The 23,470-nt window shown below is 46.5% G+C and overlaps 1 protein-coding gene across 4 annotated transcripts in view; it reads right to left on the bottom strand.

Moving 5' to 3' along the window:
• ZC3H3 (zinc finger CCCH-type containing 3) overlaps positions 1 to 23,470 on the bottom strand; it is a 178,968-nt gene that overhangs the window by 43,766 nt on the left and 111,732 nt on the right. For 2 of the 4 annotated variants that reach the window (XM_049826022.1, XM_049826006.1), the window contains 3 exons: positions 13,543 to 13,736; positions 3,822 to 3,929; positions 2,178 to 2,259 (listed from right to left, as the gene is read on the bottom strand). In XM_049826022.1, coding sequence (XP_049681979.1) covers positions 2,178 to 2,259; positions 3,822 to 3,929; positions 13,543 to 13,736 — 384 coding nt within the window. The remainder of the gene's footprint in view (positions 1 to 2,177; positions 2,260 to 3,821; positions 3,930 to 13,542; positions 13,737 to 23,470) is intronic. The other 2 variants (XM_049826031.1, XM_049826012.1) reach the window with 1 other exon arrangement.

Here is a 23,470-nt window from a genome sequence, read left to right on the forward strand (position 1 = left end):
AGACCACAGCTGGGCACTGGGTCCAGTTTGGGGCTCCCGGTACAATACAGACAGTGATTGACAGCAGTGTGTTCAGCGGAAGCCACCAAGGTGATTGAGGCTGGAGCACAGGACATCTCAGCAGAGGCCATGGGCTGATTTGCTCGGCAAGGGGAAGGCCAAGGGGGATCTTATGGTCCTCTGTGACTTCTTAATGGGATGGTGTAGAGAAGGTGGAACCAGACCTTCTCAGAGAGATATGCTGGAAGGACAAGAGGCCTTTTGGGGCAGGAGGAAGGACAGCTCTGCAGAGATCCCTTCCCACCTCCATAACCGTGATTCTCTCCCATGATTTTATGAGCATGGAGAGACCTTCCTGCAGTTTTGGGGAACATGGTGAGGCAGAAAACATCCTCTCCCATGCTGGGCTCGTGCAGCATAGGATGCAAACGCTGAACAACTTAGAGGGCACTTCAGCATGAGTCCCGGCCAGCTGGCCTGCTGCTATTCAAGGCCTTTAAGTGGGCACCTGCTTATGAACCTCAATGAATGAGGGCCTACGTGACGGCCACGGAAACACAAGGTAACACCAAATATCAGAAAAACTATTAATTGCTTTGTACCACTAGAAGTTACTTAAGGATATAAAAAGTTGCTTAGCACACGTTTCCCACAAGCTTCCAGCTGAAGAGGTAATTACCCAGCAGCTATAGAGTTGTACGGGAGCAGGAGGAAGAGGGGAAGTGTTGAAATCTGGGTGAATGCAACACTACAGAGGGCACGTTTGATCTCTCTGAGCAGATAATTAGATGGTACAGCATGGTCAACTCAAGTTTGCAGAGGACATAGTGCTCTGGATGGGGGCAAACAAAGCCACTCACCTTGGGTTCTCTGGGTAGCTGTATGCATTGCTTCCTTAGAGACTAAGGATAAATATTTATATATAAAGTTATTTTAACATATGTATAATATATAAATATTATATAATGTTTATGTATTTCCACAGTCTTGGCCCTCCTGGTGCGAGAAACACAGGTCTAAGGGTCACAATAGCATTACTCACGATAAATACTCGCTCAAGGAAACTATTTTAGGGGTGAATGCGTATTTTTACCTCTATAATTACTGGTTGTCTGCAGCTCTTGAGTTAAAATGCAACGAGAAAAAGACAACTTCATACAGCCAAAATACTGAATGCGAAAGTCTCATTTCAGCATCACAAATGCCACCACCTCTCACATTACAAATGGCTCTGGGGGACACCAAGCCCCACCACAAATTGCTTCTTGGCACTTGAGGTGCTTCCAAAGCTAACGCAAGGCAAACCATGATATGGCATGATAAGCATTTAAAAAAAGATCATTTCTTTGCTGAAATTATGATATTTAAAAAAAGGCTCTCCCATAGTCAACACCTCGGCTACTTGTGATACCTGGCCAGGTCACCAACACAATGATCTGCAGAGAAAGCATTTTGAAGCTGGACTTTAGCACCAATTAACTCCGATGGTAGATTTTAAATCAGTTGATATTAGTGGTAGGATATGATAAAATATAGCTAGAATTTGGCCTTACGTCTATATACAGACATCTGGAACAGACACACTTTGGGAATAAATTTTAGTCTGCTACAATTAAGAGGGACTTGTCTGCAAACGCTCATGCTTAAGGCCGTGATGACATGCGGCACAGCTGTAGCACACAAAAAAAGGCAAGGAGAAAGCTGGCAGGGTGTTGAACACCAGCAATGTGCTGTCATTTTCCCATACACAGTGCTTTCCAGTTGCCACATGGCAGGTTCCCAGTTTGTGGGTGGGACAGAGAGAAGGAAAACCTGCAGGTTTACTGGGCTGAATTGAGATGGGCTTCTCAGAGTTGGGGTAAAAAACCCAAAATACTGCTTGAGAACAATACAGTTGATTTTAAAAGGGACTTTTCAAGCAGGATTTAGCATTCTTTGCTTGCAGAAAGGTGTTGCTATCCATTAATAACCTTTCAAACCATTTCCAAGCAGAAACAGCGGCTTTCTGCTGAGCTTACAACTACCTTGTAGAGGCTGGGGGAAAAGCAGCGGCCAGAGCTTCACCAAGTAAACAGCCAGTTAAATAGCTGCGTCTCAAGCGTCTGACACCGTTCTGAGCATAAATCACAAGCAGCATCCAGAGGGGGAGCACGCCATTCCTCCCCACAAGTACAGACCTGGCGATGTATCGGCTCGTAGCTGATCTGTTCAGGCAGCCGGATGGAGAGAAGCCAGGACTGGGCGTAGAATGCAACCTCGCTGTTGGAAACAAAGAAGAAAACATAGATAATTTGCTCAGAATCAAGAAAGTTTTCAGGAACTCATGCAGCCTTCAGTACCTTAGGTCAACAAAAATGACTAGAGGGCTGGGACACCTCTCCTATGGAGAAAGGCTGAGGAGTTGGGGTTGTTGAGCCTGGAGAAGAGAAGGCTCCAGGGAGACCTTATTGTGGCCTTTCAACACTTGAAGTGGGCTTATAAGAAAGAAGGGGGCAGACTTTTTAATAGCGTCTGCAGCAATAGGACAAGCGGTAATAGCTTTAAACTAAAAGAGGGGAGATTTGGACTAGATCTAAGGAAGAAATTTGTTACGCTGAGGGTGGTGAAACACTGGCCCAGGTTGCCCAGAGAGGTGGTTGATGCCCCATCCCTGGAAACATTCCAGGTCAGGTAGGATGGGGCTCTGAGCAACCTGATCGAGTGGAAGATGTCCCTGCCCATGACAGGGAGGTTGGACTAGATGACCTCTGAAGGTCTCTCCCAACCCAAACCATTCTATGATTCTACAATCTTACTGCTTAACCCAAAGCAGGCAGCTCCCAGAGCCTGGATGGGTGAAGATGCTCTTTACGGACCTCCAAGTTGCCAGCACCTCCTGAGCATCCACAGCAAAAGGGCTCCTTGCCAGCTCCAAACACAGCAGGGACCTTTCCCCTCGGCACCTGAACGTGCCAAAAACCCCCTCTGGGCAACTCGTACGCTTGTGCTGTCAGTCCAGGAAATTTCCACGCTTGGCTTGGCTGCTCCCCGCAGCCGGCCGGGGAAGCCCAGAGCCTGCCTTCGCTACGTGTACGCACATAATTAAATTGTCCTTGACTGGCGTAGGAAAGAATGAATTGAAAATAAAGGCCGTATCTCAGCTTTCCAGGTGGTATGAGAGCAGCTCAGTCACTCACCTGCCAGCCCAGGCATGTTGGGGAGTGAGCGAGTGGAATTTGATAGTGCGGCAGCGCGCTCTCCCCACGCGCGAGCTGTCACTCGGGCTGCCGGCGTCGGCGAAGCCCCATCTGTTCCCTCTGCAAATAAAAGCAATTGGCGCAGGCGCGATGTCGGCACTGGCGGCACATGCCTGTCGATCAGAGGCATCGAGCAAGCTCCGTGCAACTCACCGGCAAGCGCGTTCGAGCTTGCCGCAAGTGCGTCGAGTATCAACCGGGCATTTGAGCCACCGCTGAGGGGTTTTTTGCATTTGTTTTTTGGCTTCCCCCTCATCACAGAGCTGCCTCACTCTAGGAGCGTCTTTCCAACTAGTTTTCAGCACTAAAATAAATGCACATCAACTTTGGGTTGCTCCGAAGATGCCGCAGAGCATCTTTTAGCGAGGACATGGGTTGAGAGGCCAGCACGCTCGAGCAAGGTTGACCTCCCAGCTGATGCAGGGAGAAAGACCCAAATTAAAGTCTGACCATTAGGGTAGGGATAGAGCATCCCTCAGCCCTTTGCAATTATGTTTAATGCTCCTTAAAGCAAGCTCAGCAGGACAGGCTACACCAGGAGCCGGCTCCCCAGGGCAGCAGACAATCTCTCTGAATATTTAATACCCGGGCATAAAAGTGGACTCTCGGGGACGAACACGCTCCCGTGCTTGTGTGCCATCCTTTTAGTTAAAGCAGCCTGACAGCCACATCTTGGCCAGAAAGGAGGAATCGCTAAAGAAATAAATAGATAAGTAAATAAATAAAGGGTGTAACAGCCTCATGCCACTGGTTTTTAATTTATATATAGAAAAAATACATCCATGGCATAACGTTTGCAGGGAGAGTTTGCCCAGCTTTTATGTTCTGGCAAGAAGTCATGCTATTATACGTGGGCAGGCAATGTGCATCTCCCATTACGAGCTCTTACTATGAATTAACTCACAGCTTGGAGGCAGTTTAACTGCCCAAGAGCCAGTCCCATCCACGGCAAAATCCGGGTAAGATGCATCCATCCAGCATGCCAACCAGGTCTGGCAAAGCATCAGACTGGCAGCTGGCAAAGAAACTCTTCATCCACGCTTTCCCACCACCTCATTAGTCACCCCACAAGCAAATCCTCTCTGAACTATTAGAAAACCACCTAAATATTTACCCAGGAGGAGACAGCCCAGTGGCTCCGTAATGCTGCCAGTTAAGAAGCTCCATAATTACACATTTTGCCGTCACCTGGGATTTATGGAGAAAACTTAGGCTCCGGCACGATGGTATTTTTAGAAACTTTTGCATCGTGCAAAAAGAAGTTTAAATACAAGCAAGGCTCTGTGAGCACCAAAGCTGCAAGGGAGGAAATGCAGGAGAATGGGTTTGATGTCTCAGACCTTTAAGGATGTCCAAGGAGCCCAAATTTTGATTTTTAGAGTGGTTATCAACTCAGGATGCCCAGTTGGAGCTGCTACCAAGAGATTTGCATTAATAAATACAAAGCATCTGATATTTTGCAGACAGGGGAGATTCAGGGTGTATCTGTATCATCAAAGTAACCCACGCGATATGACACCAGGGCTGAGCAAAAAAACCCAGAGAACTGGATAAGGGTTAAATTAAAAAATTAGGAACTGAAATTTGCTGCAGTTTGACTAAATTAAACAAAAAGCCGAAATAATACCCCCAGGGCTTGACTCTTATCTCTGGGAGTCTCATTTGGTCCAGACATAACACACTTTTATTTTGCAGGACAGATGCCAGTCCCAAATCTATCCCGTTTTTCTCCCTGATTGCTCTCCAACCGGGGAGAGCATCAGCATCGGGACGCAGCAGTGCTGTCGGATCAGGAAAGCAACTCACACATCCCATATTACGCTTTCCTCTATATTGCAAAAGTCCCTCGCTGCAGAGATTTAAATAAGTGGCATGGCAAGTTCCTCCCCTGTGCACGCTCAAAGGCAGTGGGAACAACAGGGGGAGAAAAAAAAAAAAAGGGAAAAAAATAAAAGCTGCCGGGGAGAGCATCAAGAACTGCACATTAAGGGCTTTTTAACTGATTACACACAGCACGGCGGCGTCAGGCTTGATATTTTATACCCTGCATAAGGGACAGGTGTTTTTCTCTCTCTGCTTTTTTTTTTTTTTCCTTCTTAATGATTTAGTCGGTTTGAAGCGCATCATCTGTAAGGAAATACGCAGCCCATGCAAACGGGGTTGTTTCTCTTAATGCATCATCCCAACCTTACACTGGCTGCTCTGGCGGCTCTTGGTATTATCAAGCGCTAGCGTCGAGAAGTGATTGTTGTACCTAACCCAGCCGTGAGACTCGACGCGTCTCTCCAGAGGGAGCAGGAGCTGTCATGTTCATTAAATGCATGATTACAGCTATGATTAATAGCGGGGGCTACAGCCTAACTCCTTTTTTTTCCCCCTGCTCCTCTGAAGGAATCCACAGCCGAGCGGTCCCATGGTGTTTTCCACAGCATTCGCTTCTGCTCAGCCCATCCCGCTTGAAATTCCAGCTTTTGAAGGAAAAGAGCAAAGAGCCACAATTTATCCCTGCCGAAGGCTCCACAACCACAAAATATGTTTAAAACGAGCGGGTCAGATGCTGTACCCCTCCACCAACACCCATACGTTAATTAGGACCTTTTTTTTTTTTTTCCATAACCCCAAAACATATCTCAGGGCTTGAGGGATTCCTCAACTGCAACCTGGTCCTTCTCCTCCAGGGAAAGGTTGGCAGAGATTTGCCTTGGCAGCCTGGGAACCGCACTCAGGAGCAGCAGTCGGTGCTTTCCAGGATGCCAGCGCGGGGAGCAGGATGCTTCCACCCAGCTCCAACACCCCTGCTCAGCTTCCCCTTGCCCAAGGGCTTGCAATGCAACAAATGCACGCCGAAAAGGACGCTTGAAATTTTCCTTTGCACTAAAAAATCAGCTGCAAATATTGCATGGAGGGAGCGCAGTTAATTATTGCCTGCTTAATTATTTAGGAAGGACTTTATTGCTCCTAGGGCACAGCTCAAGGACCAGGACCTCATCATGTGGAAAGGTCTGTTTGTGCATCTTATCTAGTAATTTATTTTTTATATGGTGGAAAGACTGTAGAAAACTGAAATAACCTAAAAAAAGGGACAAGTCACAGAGCTGGGATGTGGCAGAGCCAAGAGATGCACAAGAGGCTGAGAGCATCGTGTTAGGGTGACAGCCAGCGCCAGCCATACAGGTCACCCTCCTTGGGGACAGAGGAAACCGCTGAGCCCATTGCTGCCCATCTCTTTCAACTGCCCCAAATCAAGAATAATTTATGGAAATCTTACACAGGGAAGGAAAGAACCAGGGCTTTGCCCAGGCAACCGCAGCTGGAAGAGAATCAGCTCCACCAGCCGATGCTCTGACTCGGGGATGACCATAACAGGGTCATCCCAGCTTCCCGTTATTTAGTCTTGCTCATCAAGGGAAGGGGTTTTGCCATTAGCCACTCTTGCTTCTACTCAGTCTGTTCCAACATGACCTTGACACCCAGGAAAAGGCTTCCTTTAACCACGCCGGCTCCTTTAATAGGTCCCATTATAACCCCGCTGCGCCCGCCACGGCGCAGGCAGCCTACTTCGGAAACAGCCAAGCGATTCATTTTGCAAGGCTCTCCTTCGCTTTATTGCTGAACAAAAAGTTTTGAGGCTGGCACTCGGGGAAATTTATTTCTTTAATTATTATTCATTTAAGTGGGTTCCACTGTTTCAGATGATCAGCACTAGCAGCTGCTGGGGGTAATTTATTTTACTCACCGGACAGCAAAAGCCCTCACTCTCTAAAGGTAACAGGAAAAGAAGGGATGAGCTGCCACTACACGAGCAAAGCATTTTGTAGTCTCCTGCCCGGTTGCACCCCAGCTCCTAACAGGATCATGCATGTCCCTGGGTCAGGCGGTCACGAACGTTTTATTCGCGAAGCAACCTCAATTAATGAAGCACGGTCCTGGTTAGATGTTGTTGTGTGAGCTGATGCTTGCAAGGAGCCCGGAGCGGCTGCTGCGGAGCATCTCCTGAGCTCTGCAAGCTCTTGTCTACACCAGTGCTGGATCCAGCGGTGCTCCTCAAGGTCACCAGGTCTCTGCCCACCAGCATCTGCAGTCCCAGAGCCGAGGGACTGAGCTCAAAAGGGATCAAGGGATTGAGCAATCCTAACGCCAAGAGATTGAGCTCAAAAGGGGTAAGAGATTGAGCAATTCCAAAGCCAAGGCATTGAGATTGAAGGGGCCAAGGGATTAAGCTCGAAAGGGGTAAGAGATTGAGTAATCCCAAAGACAAGGGCTGGAGCTCAAAGGGGCCAAAGGATTGAGCTCAAGAGGGGTAAAGGACTGAGCAATCCCAAAGCGAAGGCATTGAGATTGAAGGGGCTGAGGGACTGAACAATCCCAAAGACAAGGGTTTGAGCTCAAAGGGGTCAAAGGATTGAGCTCAAAAGGGGTAAGAGATTGAGCAATCCCAAAGCCAGGGAATTCAGCTCAAAGAAGCTGAGCAGAAGTGCGCTCCAGTACAAGCAACACCAAAACCAGCTGAAACCTAAGGAAAGCAACACTCCAGTTTTTGCTGTTCTCACACCTTGGTGCATTGGGTTGTCCTCTCCTCCACCAACTTCTTCCTTACCCCTCCACCACTCAGTCCCAACATGTTCAAGGTGTCCAGTCTTAAATCTTTCTCTTCTTTTTTTAAAAAGCCAAGCGGCTCAGAGGAGAGAGCATCGTTCACGCAAGCCCTTGGCCAGCCCGACAGTGGTGCTGAGCACTTTATCATCCTTGCAAACACAGAAAGTGCATTTCTGCAGCGCTCAGCACTTCTAAAATTAGTTGGTAAACAAGGAGCCGAGAGTGCACTTTCTTCCAACGCATGGCTCCCTGCACTGTGTTATCTTCCTCCTCCTTTCGCCGAGTGTGGAGTTCTCCCACCGCATCTGAAATCACGTTCATGAGCATCAGTCATCCATCTTCAGCGTGATGCAGCAGAGAAGCTCAAATCTTCAGTCTCCCCAGCTGTTACTAAGATGCTGTCACAGCAGGGTGGGGAAACTGAGGCAGGAGGGGATGTTATGCCACACAGTGGAGACAGGGAGTGTGTTTAGATGCAGGGAAAGCCCCCCAGCCCTGGAAGGTTGAACTCAATCATGTATTTAGAAATAGTTTGCACCTCTGCCATCAGATGCTGTCATGGCTGTACTGGGAGACACACATCAGCAGCTCGGGAGAACTTAAAACTCCTCTTAAACCTCCACCTTTGGGAGCTCAGCAGTCAAGGGTAGCTCCAAGGCTTCTGGATCCTATGGTTGCAGAGAAAAATTGAAACCCACCAATAAATAAAACCATGTGGTTCAAGAGGCTGGCTGCCACCCATGAGCATCCCTCAGCAGGTGAAGCCTTGCTACGCTGGAGTGTCCCCAAAGCCACCAGCCTTTCATCCCACCAGGGCTCCCTCCCACTTCCCAGGAGGTAAAACCTCAGTTGAGGATGACGATTTGCCCATGGAAAGCAGCCTGGACACCGGCAAAACACCACCGGAGCCAGCCCCAGTTCACGGTGCGCAATACCTCTCACCGCAGCGGTGGCAGCTCTTGCCTAGATTGGGGTCAGGGCTGTTTTCCGGACAATGTCAAACCTTAATTTGGTTTCTGCTGCTTTCAATCTTGTACAGGGCTGTGGGTTTTTATATTTTCCCTTTTGAATTTCTCTGTGAAATGCTAGGTTGCCAGGACCTTTTGCTTCCTTCCCCAATTTCATGGAAATTCCTCAAGTGTCTGAATAACATCTTAGCAGCTGTAGAAAGAAATGAAGGAAAGGTTCATTGTGAGCAGAGAAACCCAATTATTATCCTTGCTTAATTAATTGCAACGTATTGAATACTTTCCACACCATCCCGCTGCCTATTTTCTAATAGTTCTGCAAAGTGAAAAATATATTGTTGCAGAAATAACTAGTTGTCCCAGGGGTAAAGCACTTTTCCATGTTTTATACTGCATCTTCATCCTGCACAGTGATGAGGAGCGGGTGTCCATGCCCTGCATTTGCAGCTACATGTCTTCTTCTGAGTCTCTTCCATCCTTGCTTGAGCAGCTGAGTTACAGTACATCTGAGCTCACCGGCCAGCTGGGAAGGCAAAAAGTCTTTCTATTTCTGTATTTAATCTTTAGTGTTCAGGACACAAGCACAGAACTTGCAGCAAGCCCTTTGGGAGCAAAGCCACACATGTGATGACAGCACCATTCTCAGCAGCCGTATGGACCACTGTGATGCCCCAAAACACGAACCACTCCACGGAGCTTCTTTATGCTCAAAACACCTTCAGAAACTTTTCCTGGGTTTGCAGTGATGTTTCCCCTGTCCCCAAGTTGGGTGTCCACCATGCCACGCTGCTGATAAGGAAGCAGGCTGCGGATGAACCATGCCAAAACCCATGTTCTTCCCCTTGCTTCAGGAGATGAATGAGCTGCTTTATCCCTCCTGGTAGCCCCAAGATTGACCCTGATACAGCATAGGGCTGCAGGAGGTGCATCCCCAGGACCAAATTTTAACTTACCCCCAGCATCAAAAAGATTGCCCATCCTGCTCGCCTGGCAGGGACAGTGCGATGGCATTGATGGATCAGCCGCAGCAACCAGCATCACGTTTCTTACTGTAGTTGCGCCACAAAGAGACAAAATACCAACCCAATAAATTCAGGCAAACAGCAGAATTATAACCCACTGTAAGTAAACTCCAAGCTATTAAACTGTCAGGAGCATTTCCCATCTCTGCTACCCCAAACACACAGCATCTGCCACTGGAAGGGAAAGGAAAAGCTGTTTTTTTCATCTTTTAAATAAACTTTGTCAAGTGTCAAAAACACAGAGCATTCAGTAAACGTGTGAAGGCTCGTACCCGATGAGCACACACAAATGTTCCACCCTGCCAGCCCCAGTTATTGTAAAGCAAAAAGACGCCGGTATCTGTTGAATCCATCCTTGTGAAGGAGGATGAATTATGGCGCGAGCTGAAAGATGACATGCAAATACTGACACACACCAGTTACCAAGGCTTTATGGTTACAAACCCACTGCACTGCGTGGCAGGGGGAAGGAGACTAGCAAAATATCTTAAAAAAAAAAAAAAAAAAAAGGGTCTGTATTTTATAGAAAATAACCCTGGAAGGGACCTTCTGTCCCAAAGCAGCACTAATTAAACCTGTTTCTCTAAACAAGACCTCAGTAAAAGGATGTGGTACCAGTGGGGAAGGAAAGATGGGAGGGATCGCATCTCCTCCGTGCCCCATCACCCCCAGTAAAGCCACGATGGGGAGGAGCTCCCACCCCACCACCAGCCAGCAGGTCTGACCTGCTAACCTCGAGACTGTTGCACATCTCCATGAAAGTCTCATTATTTTAAAACCAAGATCAAAAAGGGGGAAAAGTATCTACAAAAGTATCCAGTGCTTGCTGGTGCACGCTCACCCTGTGCCTTTTACCGATCTTTTGCTTTTTAAAGCTGCTTTACGTCACCTCTGCAAACTAAATCCCTTGAAAGTCATCGCTGTTTCCTTGCGAGGCTTAAGCCCCAGGGTTTTCCCCATACCCAAAATGCCCCCCAGCAAAACCCCAAGAGCAATGCCGATGCCTGAATTTGCAAAAACCCTCCTGTCATACCTTTGGCTCAATACCTCTCCCAGATATTGCACTCTAAGCTGGTGTTCCTCTGCTTGGTCCCAACCCAGCGGTGGATATTCATGGACAGGCTGAATCCATCAGCCTTTGCTGAGTTGCCTACACATGACTTTGCTGTTTCCCAGCGGCCAGACAAATTTAGAGACTTTCTTGCACTTAGATAAATGAAAAAAAAATAGTCTGGAACAAGCATTTTAAATATGGCATGTGCAAGATTTGGGCTTGGGAAAAGCTGCCTCAGAAATGCTGGTGCTCCGAACAGCAGCAGAAGAAATGATATAAGCATGGTGGTGGGCAGTTAAGTCCTCCTACCATCTCCCAGCACCTACATTAAAGCCGCCAATGCATCGACTAGAAATTAGGCAGCAACTTGAGTCAAGTCCACGTCCTTCCTGCAAGGCAGGACATACTCCACCTGTGTCCTCTCCAGACAGAAGTTCATGTAACCTGCTCTTTAAAAAAATCCCAATAATGGAGATTTCAGAGGCCACCCAGCCAACTTACTCCAGCACTTCATAATCCTCGTCCTTCGAAAGTTCTCCCTGAACCCTTCCTGCTACAGTTTAAGCCCCTTGGTTTTTGGCTGCTCCACCTGGCCGTGGAGAAGACATCCTTCCTTTGCTTGGCAGCTCTTCATGAACTTGGGGACCTGCAGCCCCTCCATCTCCTCCTCTTCAGATTGCACAGACCCAGGTCCTCTACTTTTCCAGTCCTTCCAGCTATCACTTCTCCCCTGGATCCTTCCCAGTGGCCCAACTCTGTCCTGAAACCTGGCCCCAAAACCAGACCTGCTCCATCTAACATCTTCCCTGCCCACATCTTTCACCCCTTTTCTTGCACTCCAGCAAGACATTTGCTGCCTTTGGTGAAGCTTCAATGCCCAGGGATGGTGCTTATGGCAGAACCACCCTCGAGTTAGTTTTGTGCAGCTGATTACCCTGTTTCAGACACTTTGGAAAATCCCATTGCCGTTAGCAAAGCTCTTGAAAAAATCCGATGTCACTGACACCAGGCTTTGCTTGGTCTACAGACCCCTCAGCTCACTTTACGGCCTTTTTTTCCATGCTTCCGAAGGCTGATCCTTGCCCATCCTCTTCAGACACAGCACCAAAGCCAAGGATTTAACAGCACACAGGTAGGATCGCAGACTTCAAAACAAGCCATATGGACACACGCTTACAAGCATGCACATACCTATTTGCAGAGCCAGCAGCGACGACAATGTTGCAGGCTAGTCAGCCACCGAAAATCTGTCCTGAGAAGAGCTGAGTTGCAAAAACACCAGCAAACTGTCCCCAAATTGGTGATGCTGAGCATCCCTTTAATGCTCTCAGAAGGGAGATTACTTGAAAGTGATGCTCCATCAGCTCCGCGCCCCCTTGGCCACCACAGTATCCTCATCTCTGCCATCATCTGCAGGCATCTTCATTTCCCACCCCCGGGTGGCTGGGGCAGCTAATCCACAGTTTAAGCTAAATGTCTGCCCTCCTCCCCGCCAGCGACAACGTGGAGTAAGGATTTATCATCACCTGCCGTTCCTCTCCTGCCTGCCCCTAATTTCTCTCTCTCCATTTTCCCTCCAATGCCACTTACAGGCTGTGTGCGAGCACCAGGGGGCTGTTACTTACTCTTTATTGAGATGTTGCTGTTTGCTCCTAATTTTTCTCATGCTTTTCAAACTTCCCAGAGCTGCTCAGCTCTCCTGCTGGTGGGATTTTTGTGCCTGCACAAAGCTCCTTCCCTCCCTAATCCCTGTTCTTTGTGGGTTTAAAACTACCCAAGATGCCCCATCACGCTCACACAAACCGGGGTGCAGACAGTTTCAGAGGCTGCACCTCTCAACAACACTGTGCTATTTATTGCCCCTCTTCGTTCACTTTGCCACCACACGTACAATGACTTTGGCATTAAATTGCCTCATTTATAGCATCTTCCGTGAACATACTTGTCTCTGCACCCTTCATCCTTCCAGTAAAGAAAAACAATAGCACAGAGCCATTACCTTTGCCTTTCCCAGCTTAACTGTCCCCCAAATTTGTCAATAAAGCAGTTACGGAGCAAAAATATTTGACCCCAAGTAGAAACTCAAAAAAATACTTTAAGCACAGTTAAAAACCTGCTCTTGCCTAAGAGCCACACTAGAGGCATCAAGTACAAGAGGAGCTGAAACACAAGTTTAATTGAAGCTAAATGTAAAGCCGGTAACTGTGTCGAAATGCCTGTTTCATAGTTATCTGCAGAATGATCCTCCCAGCTTTTGTTAGGTCAATATTGAAGGTAATCTGATGAGCATCTCAAATACGTTTAACCTTGCGGTGCTGTTTGAAGCTGCCCAGCACTTTGCTCAGGTTAAAAAAAGAAACAGGTTTAATGGGGCAATACTCTACAAGCTTGAACTAAGCCTGAGTTGAGAAAAACCTCAATTTTCTTAAATCTTTTGTTTCTTCTACATTATTTTCCCTTCAGTGCCACCATAAAGCAAGAACAGGTAGGGGATGTGCTTTGGCACCAATGGGATGCCCGTCACCTTTGCGTCTGGGCTCCTGTGAGGCATGAGGATGAGTTGTAACATGTGGGCTGGGAATAAGCAGGTAAAAACCAACCTCAACGCTGAAGCTGGGACATCAACGGATTTTGGATGCAGACCGCGACAAATTCTTGCTGCTCACCTGCTCTGCCAGGGCTCTTGGTGCTCAGGTCTCTGCCCCGGCCAGGGGCGTTGGAAGTCTTGGAGAGTTTATTTGCCGACACTCGGTACATCACCCCACCAATACAGCGATAGCCTTTACTCCTCCATCTCTGTTGCACGTGGTGGGACTTGCCACCTTGAGGCGATGGGCGCGTTTGGTTTAATAGCTGGGATCTACAAGAACAAAATAAAGTCAACGTAAGCCCAAACTAGAGAAGGTATTGCAAGGAGCTGCTGCTTCGTGAGCAGACCCGTGGCTGCCTGAGGATGGAGGCGATGCAGGGAAGAACCACGCATCCTTTCGCTGTAGACAGAGGAGCTGCTCTGACTCCCCGTGATTTACACCAAAAAAACCAACCTGCAAGGACTCTCCCCCTAGTACCGCTTCCCCCATGCGACAAAAAGCCGTTTCTTTCCCCTGGCTTACCCACAGCAATGCCGCAGGAGAACAGACCACGCACTGAAGGTCAGGTCCCCACCCAACCGTAACCTGCCAGGACACAGCAAGATGTTTGTCCCTAAACTCTACAGATATTTGCCATCGACCCCGATGCCTCGCACACGGCGTGGCTTCGTTCCACACTGCTGGTATGTACTTCTTAATAGGCAGCCTGGTGCATCCAAAACAGGATCCATGCAGCCAGGGCTGACGCTCCATCTTACACCCTTGGCTTGCAGCTCCAACCCCAGCAGCAAAGAAAGAAATGTGGATGCAATCCCACGAGGTAATCAGCAACACGGGACCTTCCCCTGAGCTTAGCCAAGTTCTACGGAGCTCTACAAGCTTTTATTATCATTATTATAATTATTATTATTACTAGGCACTATAACTCTGATACTATTATTATTTCTCCCCCAAATCTGGCTCTTGCAAGGATTTTGCTACATGCCTGCATGTGACAAGTTGCCCAAGATCGCTGCTGTCGTCCATCTATAACCTGGACTGGATGCTGGGATGCAAGCGGGGTCAAGCGGGCAGCGCTGGGGACCCTTGTCTACCTCCCCATCTCTCCCCGACATCCTCAAACCCTATAGCGAGGCAATGGAATGGCAATGGGTCAGGAGCTGCGATCCGGTTAGTGCTGCCCATTAGGTTATTCTGAAGGAAGCTCTGAAGTGACAAATATGACCCAGAGGGGCTCAGCTGCCACCAAAAACCCCACCAGTTCATGACCTGGTACCTCCTGCACCATCCCACCTCCCTCCCAACCCATGCGGAGCCACCCAGCTCATTTTCGTACATACGCTGTTATACAAACAGAGCTGTTGCAGCCAAATCAAATCTCCTCAAATATCAGTCGTCTTCCCCATTTAGCGCTAATCCAAACAGTAATTTGTTTATGCAAATTAGAGCTCTAATTTTGTATTAGTCTAAACTATGCTCATAATGCTATTAGCAGAACGTATATAAACCGCGCATTACTGGAGAATATCTGTAAATTAAGATCCCGCTATCCTATCAGCAGAATGCAAACCCCGGAGAGCATTACCTTTAAATGAACATGTGCTGCAAAGAAAAAGAGAATTGTAAAATGTAATAGTTACATTTCTTAGTGCTTAGCGTGACAGCCTATTCATTTCATCGGGCTGTTGCCACTGGCTACCGAGCTCGGAAAATTGCTGCCTGGTTTTTGCGGAGGGGATGGGGATTGCATAAAGAAGCTGCTGCCCCGCTTCCAGTTTCCCCAAGGGCTTGGTCCTCACGAAACTGCTCTGGAGAGGAGCATCAAGTCTTAATTTTTACAAAACCAGGTTACTTGCAAAGAGTCATAGTGGTGGCATCGTTGTGTGAAGGTACCGATGGCAAGAGGGACTCTAGGGCCACCCATGGATGACCCAGCAGCTGACGGCAAACTTCTGCATGTCCGAGGTTGCAGCCAGCATTGGCTGCAGGACTTGGAGAAAGGTCTCATGGCATATCACTGGCCTAATGCAGCCAACAAAAATGATATCAAGTACCTAATGGCCATCAGGTCAAGGGAGGGGATTCTGCCCCTCTGCTCCGACCGGGTGAGACCCCCTGGAGCACTGCGTCCAGCTCTGGGGTCCCCAGCACGAGACAGACACGGACCTGTTGGAGCGGGTCCAGAGGAGGGACACGGGAATGGTCCGAGGGCTGGAACACCTCTGCTATGGAGAAAGGCTGAGAGAGTTGGGGTTGTTCAGCCTGGAAAAGAGAAGGCTCTGGGGAGACCTTGCGGCCTTTCAGTATAGAAAGGGGCTGATAAGAAAGATGGAGACAGACTATTTAGTAGGGGCTGCAGTGATAGGAGAAGAGGTAATGGCTTTGAACTAAAAGAGGGGAGATTCAGAGTCAATCTAAGGAAGAAATTTGTTACAACGAAGGTAGAAAAGTTCCCCAGAGAGGCGGTCGATGCCCCATCCCTGGAAACATTCCAGGTCAGGCTGGATGGGGCTCTGAGCAACCTGGTCTAGTTGAAGATGTCCCTGCTCATTGCGGGGGTGTTGGACTTGATGCCCTTTGAAGGTCCTTTCCAACCCAAACTGTTCTGTGATTCCAATAATGGTATTGTAATATAGCAAAGCACCACCATGGCTGTGACAAGACCCATCCCAGCTCCAGCTCTCCTCCTCCTCTTCCTCCCGATGAAGCAGCTCAGGAGGGCACCAGGATGGTCCACACCACCATCCGTGGGCTCTGCAGTGCCAATGGCTTTTGGACTCCTGTTTTGCCCAGCACTGAGCTATAAGCATCAGTCCCTTCAAGGAGGATCCGTAAAGCCTTCTTCAGAAAACACGGCTGGAAAAAAGCCCTCTGGAAACTCCCAAGTTTGCAGGACAGAAACAGCCAGAACTGCTGATTGCAAAGGAAATAGTCAGAGTAAGAGTCGGAGACCGAGCATTTGCTTGCGCTATCCGTAATCCCCGGATACACGCAGCACCAGGGGAACGGCCAGTGACTGATGTATTTACTTGGATTTTGACATAGAAAACATGGAAGAACGCCTATAAAATGTTATTGATTGAGATATGAGGCCTGGATATATGCATAATACATATATATATATTTCATATATACCATATGTATTATATATTTAAAATAAATTTATATATAATATAAAGAGAGATTATTGGATATATATAATTCTATATACATTCCATATCTATAATCAGAGAGAGAGATATGTATTATGGTACATATACTGAGTACCTATATTGAAATATATTCTCTATAGATTACATATAGTAATAAATAGATACTTATACATAAAAATCTATATATTATTACCTATCTATAAATTATCTCTAGATGTTATTGAATCTATACACCAAATACCTATATTGAATTATATATTTTCAATAATATCTAGAGGTATTCAATACCTATATTCAATATATATATTCAATAATACTTAGAGATAATTGATAGAGACACAAGGCCTGAATAGTATTGTTATTTTTAGTATTTTATATTATTCAGATATTATTGAATGGATATATTGAATATATATTGAATGATATATATTCAGTTATAGCTAGAGATGATAGATATGATATATAGGTATTATTTTATATGTACATAATATGATTACATATGACCTACATTTAATATTTTCTTTCAGCCTCTTAGAGGGGAGGGAAGAAGCCCCAGGCTCACCCATGTTCCCCACTCCGGTTTGCAGGGAGAGGCCGGGCTGGGGCGCAGCGGAGGCAGCACCCAGGGCACGGGGGTTTTGCTGTGCTGGCTCCTCGCAGCCCCCAGCCCCAAACCCTGGGCTGTGCTGGCCCTGGGAAAGCCCCTGCCCTCCCACAGCCGTTCAAATTCTGGCTCCACCGGGAGCAAAACCTTGTTACTGCCCCTAACCCAAAGCAAAGCCTTTCTGCCTCCTTTGCATTTAACAGAGACATGCCGCTATATACATATGCACACACACATATATATATATATAAAAATAGAGATATATGGAGAGATATCTATAGATATGTATAATCTGTATATACCTGTAGATGTAGACAGATATCTATAGACTATATATAGACATAGAATATATCTTATATAAGTTATATCAAAAAATATCTATGTATCTGTTTATATGGAGATTGTATCTGTATAGATATATCTATATATTATATATATAACATCTGTATCTATATAGATATATTCAATATATATTGAAATACACATTCTCTACAGAGATATCTTTATAGACATATATCTATGTCTCTATCGTATGTCTCTGTATAGCTATATAGATATCTCTATACCTATAGATATTTCTATCTGTATATCTATCCCTATTATCTACAGTTCATATCAATATATAGAGAATATAAATATATATATTCAATAATATATATACACATACAATACATATATATATATATATTTATATGAAATAATATCTGGGCCTCATACCTCAAGACATCTCAACCCCAAAAATGACGGCACACAAAAGCTACACCAAAGGCACGCTCCAAACAAGTAGCTTTGCCTGTTCCTGCACGGATTTCAGTTCTCCTTGTACATCCATAACCAACCTGGGCTTCGCACACCCCAAATCCTCCCCATTTCTCCAGGAATGGGCACACGTCCCTGAGCATATACTTGCTACCTCTCCAGCACAGGGGTTTTCTGCCTCAAATGATAACTTAGAGAACTGCTCCTATCCTCAGTGTGCTTCCTTGGAAAAACATCAGCAGGGTGCAAAATAAAAAATATAAGGAAAAAAACCCTCTTATGGCTGTAATATCAATAAAATCCAACCAAACCCAAGTTGTGCGTAGCCCCAGGGGCTGCTCATGCCGCCTGAGCCTAAACAGTGCCGGTTTAAGCACCAGTTTAAGAGCCCGGCTGGTTGAATCCCGTGAATCCTCAGGATATTTATTTTCTCGCTTTGCTGCACTCACTCAACCCGCTGAAGTGGTTGCACACTCCGGCGCTCCGTGTTCGAAAGTCACCATTTATCAAGAGTTATTACCCGGTGGCATCTGACCCCTGGTATGTGAGCAGAGAGCAAGCAGGTAGCAGCTGCCGAGCAAATAGCAACAGCTGCAGATTATAAAACATTTTATACTTTCATAAAGCAATATTAATAAAAAAAAGAAAAAGCCAGTATAAGAGGAGCAGAGCAGCGATGTGCGCAGCAGCACGCTCTTCTCTCTGGCAGTCCTTAGAGATGGGCAAGCCCCAAAGGCAAGGGACCACGGGCATCGTATCTCCCGTTAGGGATGTTCCCGCTGGGATTTTTCAAGGATTTCAGCAGAGAGCATCGAAAAGCAACTCACCCCACAAAGGGAGTGGGGCTGAACCTCTTCCAATTTGTAGTCATTGCATTTTTGAGGTAGAAAAATGACCGTTTACGTGGCCTCCAAGCAAAGCTTCCGCAGAACATCTGCTCAGGCTGCCAAAGCCCCAAGGGCCACCGGACTGAAGTCTCAACCAAGGGCTCAGCTTGCGCTTGCTGGAGGCTTGACCATCTCCATTTCCACCTTCTGGGTGGTGGAAGTGTCCAAGCAGGGATGTCCCCAGCACCCCCCAGCCTCCATGGAGGCTCTGCACCAGCCCAGCTCCTCACCCGGAAACCTTCCTATCTAAAAAGTCAATGTTAACAGGGGTTATACCTGCCGCGGGGTGTAATGGGCCCCAGTAACACATCTTAAACACCTCCCCAGGGGACTTCGCTATTTGTATTTGTATTTATTCCCCTTTAACCTCAGAGGTTACCTCCTCCACTCTTCGCTCCCCAGAAAATGGAGATGCAAATTTGTAGGGGGGTGACCCCAGGGGATGCAACCTGGGGCTGGTGGGACCCCCTGCCCATAGATGTTCATGCCATCGTGGGGGATCCCGATGCAAACACAACGGGAGAGGAGATGCTGCTCACCGGGAAACGCTGGCGATGCTTCGCAGGGGATTTTGGCAGCTGAATGCACACATCGGGTTCAGCTTTGGCCACATGGATTATTTATAGAGTATTATTTTGTAGAATATTTATGATATTTATTATTTACTATATTAATTAGAATATTTATTCTATTTATGTATATTATAGGAGCCATAAGAGATTTAAAAAATCTCGGTGGAGCCTGAGCCCATACAGAAGAGCCGGGGGGGGGGCTGGAGCTTAATTGACCAACTTTCACCCATAGGAAACCTCTATTTTCCTCTTAAGCCAAATTGTTGCTTCCAAGCGGTTGTGTAGCCCCAACACAACTGCTGGTGTCTGCCCCCCCTCCCCGTTAGTGACATCTAACCCAGCAGCCATGGGGAAAAGCCACCAGCGAGGCAGGAGAGGGGAAGGACGGCTGTAACGGAGGGCAAGGAGCTGCACCAAACACCCAGTCGCTTTTCATCGGCGGCGGTGTCACAGCTCTCCGTTGAATTGTTACCCTAATGGAAAGGACGGCCTTTGGAAATGAACTGTATTGAGAAAAGAGGATAAAATTAATGAGATAATAGCTGGGCCAAGGACCTGAAGAATACGCCGGCCCTTCGACACAAGGGGCTTGTAATTCCCTTTCTGCCGCACAAGCCCGTGGATCTAAAGAGTCCTCCCGTCCGTCCAGAAGGCCCGCTCCGGCAGGAAATTTCATTAACGCTGGAAAATAGGAAAGGTATTAAGCGTGGATAATGAAGGCCAGAGTGTGAACAGTGCCTTAAGATAGTCTTCTTTCTAGCCTTTGTAATGGGAGGCATGAACTTTCCCTTCAAATCCATTTCTAATCCATTTGAAATACTACAGCAAATTATCTTCCCTTCAGCCCGAAAGCGGCCAGCCAATTTACTCCGAATAGAAGTGACAATGCTACAGAATTTATCGCCATAACCTTGACTACACAAGGTTGAGGGTTGTCTTTCCCCCACCCCCAGGGTGGACAGGGGAAGAAAAATTTTTAATGAAAAGGGGGTAGAGGAACGCTATAAAAATGTTTAAAAACAGAGTCGTAGATGTCGGAGGTCCAACACCAACGGTGGGCCCGAGCGTGATGGGAAAACAGCAGTGTCTTGTGCTAAAAAAGTTACAGTGGGAGGTCCTAGGCTGATAAAACAATCTGTAGGTTGAGATCTGGGCTCCTCCCTTCCTTGCATCCTTCAAAGCAGGAGCAACTTTGCCTGAGTCTGGCCATTTCATGCCAGTGCTCTGTAGATGCTTGTGTTGACCAATTCTGATTTTTCTTATTCTCTTTCCCATGATTAAACATCAAGCTGCTGTGTCCTTCAAAGAATCATGGAATCATTTAGGTTGGAAAAAACCCTTAAGATCATCAAGTCCAACCGTTAACCTAACACTGCCAAGTCCACCACTAAACCATGTCTCTAAGCACCATGTCTATACGAATTTTAAATACCTCCCAGGAGAGTGTCCTTCCCTGGACAGCCTGCTCCAGTGCTTGATAAACCTTTTGGTGAAGAAATTGTTCCAAATATCCAACCTAAACCTTCCCTGGTGCAACTTGAGGCCATTTCCTCTGGTCCTATCACTTGTTACTTGCAAGAAGAGACCGATCCCCACTTCACTACAACCTCCTTTCAGATAGTTGTAGAGAACAATAAAGTTTCCCCTCAGCCTCCTTTTCTCCAGGCTAAACAACCCCAGTTCCCTCAGCTGTTCCTCAAAGGACTTGTTCTCTAGACCCTTTACCAGCTTCGTTGCTCTCCTTCGGACACGCTCCAGCATCTCAGTGTCTTTCTTGTAGTGAGGGGCCCAAAACTGAACACTGTGTTCGAGGTGCGGTCTCACCCATGCCCCAAGTAAAAAGTGATGATCAATTCCCTAGTCCTGCTGGCCACACAATTTCCGATACAAAATTTCCTCCAGTCTTCTCTGCTTGACCGACTTCAACTCATTTAGAAAGTGGAAATGCTGGGTCCTTCCTCCAGCCTTTTCTGCAAGACCAACTTCACATCACTTGGGAAACAGAAATGTTTCTTCCAACAGACCAGTAAACCAAAGCAAAAACCGGACCAAGAGGGAGAAAAGGGCTCAGCAAGACAACGTGCAGTCAACGGTCAGTTGATGCCCAGCTCAACGTGCTTTCCTTGCTTCCAAGCACAGCAAAGCTGCTCAGAATGGAAGAAAACCACCAAAACTTCAACCAGGAGCCAGCAAGTGCCACTACTGGAATATGCTCCCCTCTTAAATAGATCAAAAAAAGGGAGATTTCCAAGCCAATGTGGAAAGTGAGGGTTAGCAACAAGGATGACTCGCTCCGGCCCTCAGCAAGAGTTGTAGGAGATATTCAGATTTAACACCACCGTGCTATGCACACGGGTGCACACTCAACACACAAGTCCATCTGATCCAAAAAAACCACCCAAACACCTGCATAAATGCACCCATCTTTGAAATATTAGAGCATCTGATACATATAAATTAAACACAAAACCAAGAGCAGAGCAAGAACATCCCAACGGCGTTTCAGCCAGCTGAAACGGAGAGGATTTCTTGGCGCTGACGGCAATACAAGTGGCTCTTAAAGGATAGTTTTCTTTTACTTCTGGATATCTTCTTTAGGCTTAGCTTATTTTTTTTAAAGTAATCCTTACATAGTAAGAAATCACATTTGCATGCTGGCATTTGATTCCTGAGGAAAAAGCGGATCATAACTGGGGCAACAGTTATGGACAGCACCAGGGAGCAGCGAGGCAGGAGGGACCTCATCCATCCCAAGCCTCCCAGGAGGCAATGCAAAACCCTGATTTCGGAGAAATAGTTAAAAAAAAAAAATAAAAATCACAATATCCTTGTTCCTTAGCACGTCACAGAACAAACCACAGGATTTAGGCTTAAAAGTATTCCTCAAACATGCCAGCAGTCCTCTGAGCTCCTGCACCAGTTCCCCTTGGAAGCTGCTCCAATCTCCTGCAACGTCTCTATCCTTACCCACCAGCTGCCTGAGGACCCCAAATCCACAGAAAAAAGCAAGTAATTCCATTAAAATGATTGATTTATATATATTATTGCTTTCTTCTTAAAAATAAAAAGGTCAAATCTCAAATAAACACTTTCTATTTTAAGACCTAATTTATTTAAAGAACCTCATTTGGATTATTCAAACAATCCCATTCACTGACTAGGATATTGGAGGTTGAAAAAGTGATCAGAAATTGAAAAATAGAAAAGCACATGTCTTCTTCCAATATACAAACATAAACACAGGGGATCCATTAGTTTTAAATACATAGTGACCAGCAATAACCTGTTAATTTATCCATAAACAATTATCTACTTTCAATAATTAGTTCTAATTATGAAACAAACACTTTTAAAAACTACTTTAATTTGGTTCAATTGAATCTGAATTTCCATACAAATGCAGCTTAATGTTAATCTCAAGAAAAAAAATAATCCAGCACAGATCTCATTTACCATTTTCAAAACCTGGGAAAAATTATGAACCTCAATGAGTACCTATTAAGCTACCTAATTGCCTAAATAAAGATGTACCTACCTAATAAATCCTCCTGACTTGTGAAAGAAAAATACTTACAGGTACATTACAATGGTTCTCAACCAACGAGATTAAAGATTCCTCCAGAAAAACAGCTGGTGAATAAAGATGGGGAACAAGACTAGACCTGATGACTGAAATCAAGGGTTTCCATCTTGTGGATTTAAATCCTAATTAATCTCAGCAATTAAATCATAGTGAGTTGCGACGGTGCCATGCAGCCACATGCAAAGGGCTGAAATAATGAGGACGGGATCGCTCTCTTGGTGGGTAGTGCTGATGTATGATGGCGATACGGTGGAAGAGCAGATGACCAGCCACCACGATACAGTTGATTTGTCCTGGTTTTGGCAAGACTCAGCCGCTGACCTCCCTTGGCAGCCCCGGTGGCACGGGCCCCTCTCCTCCCCGGCCCCAAATATCCTTCCAAGTGCCACATTCATCACCGTAGAAGTTGTAACACTAACAGAAAAGCCACTAGGACCATCGGCAAA

This window comes from Accipiter gentilis, chromosome 2 (genome assembly GCF_929443795.1).
Source record: "Accipiter gentilis chromosome 2, bAccGen1.1, whole genome shotgun sequence".
Lineage (NCBI taxonomy): Eukaryota > Metazoa > Chordata > Aves > Accipitriformes > Accipitridae > Astur > Astur gentilis.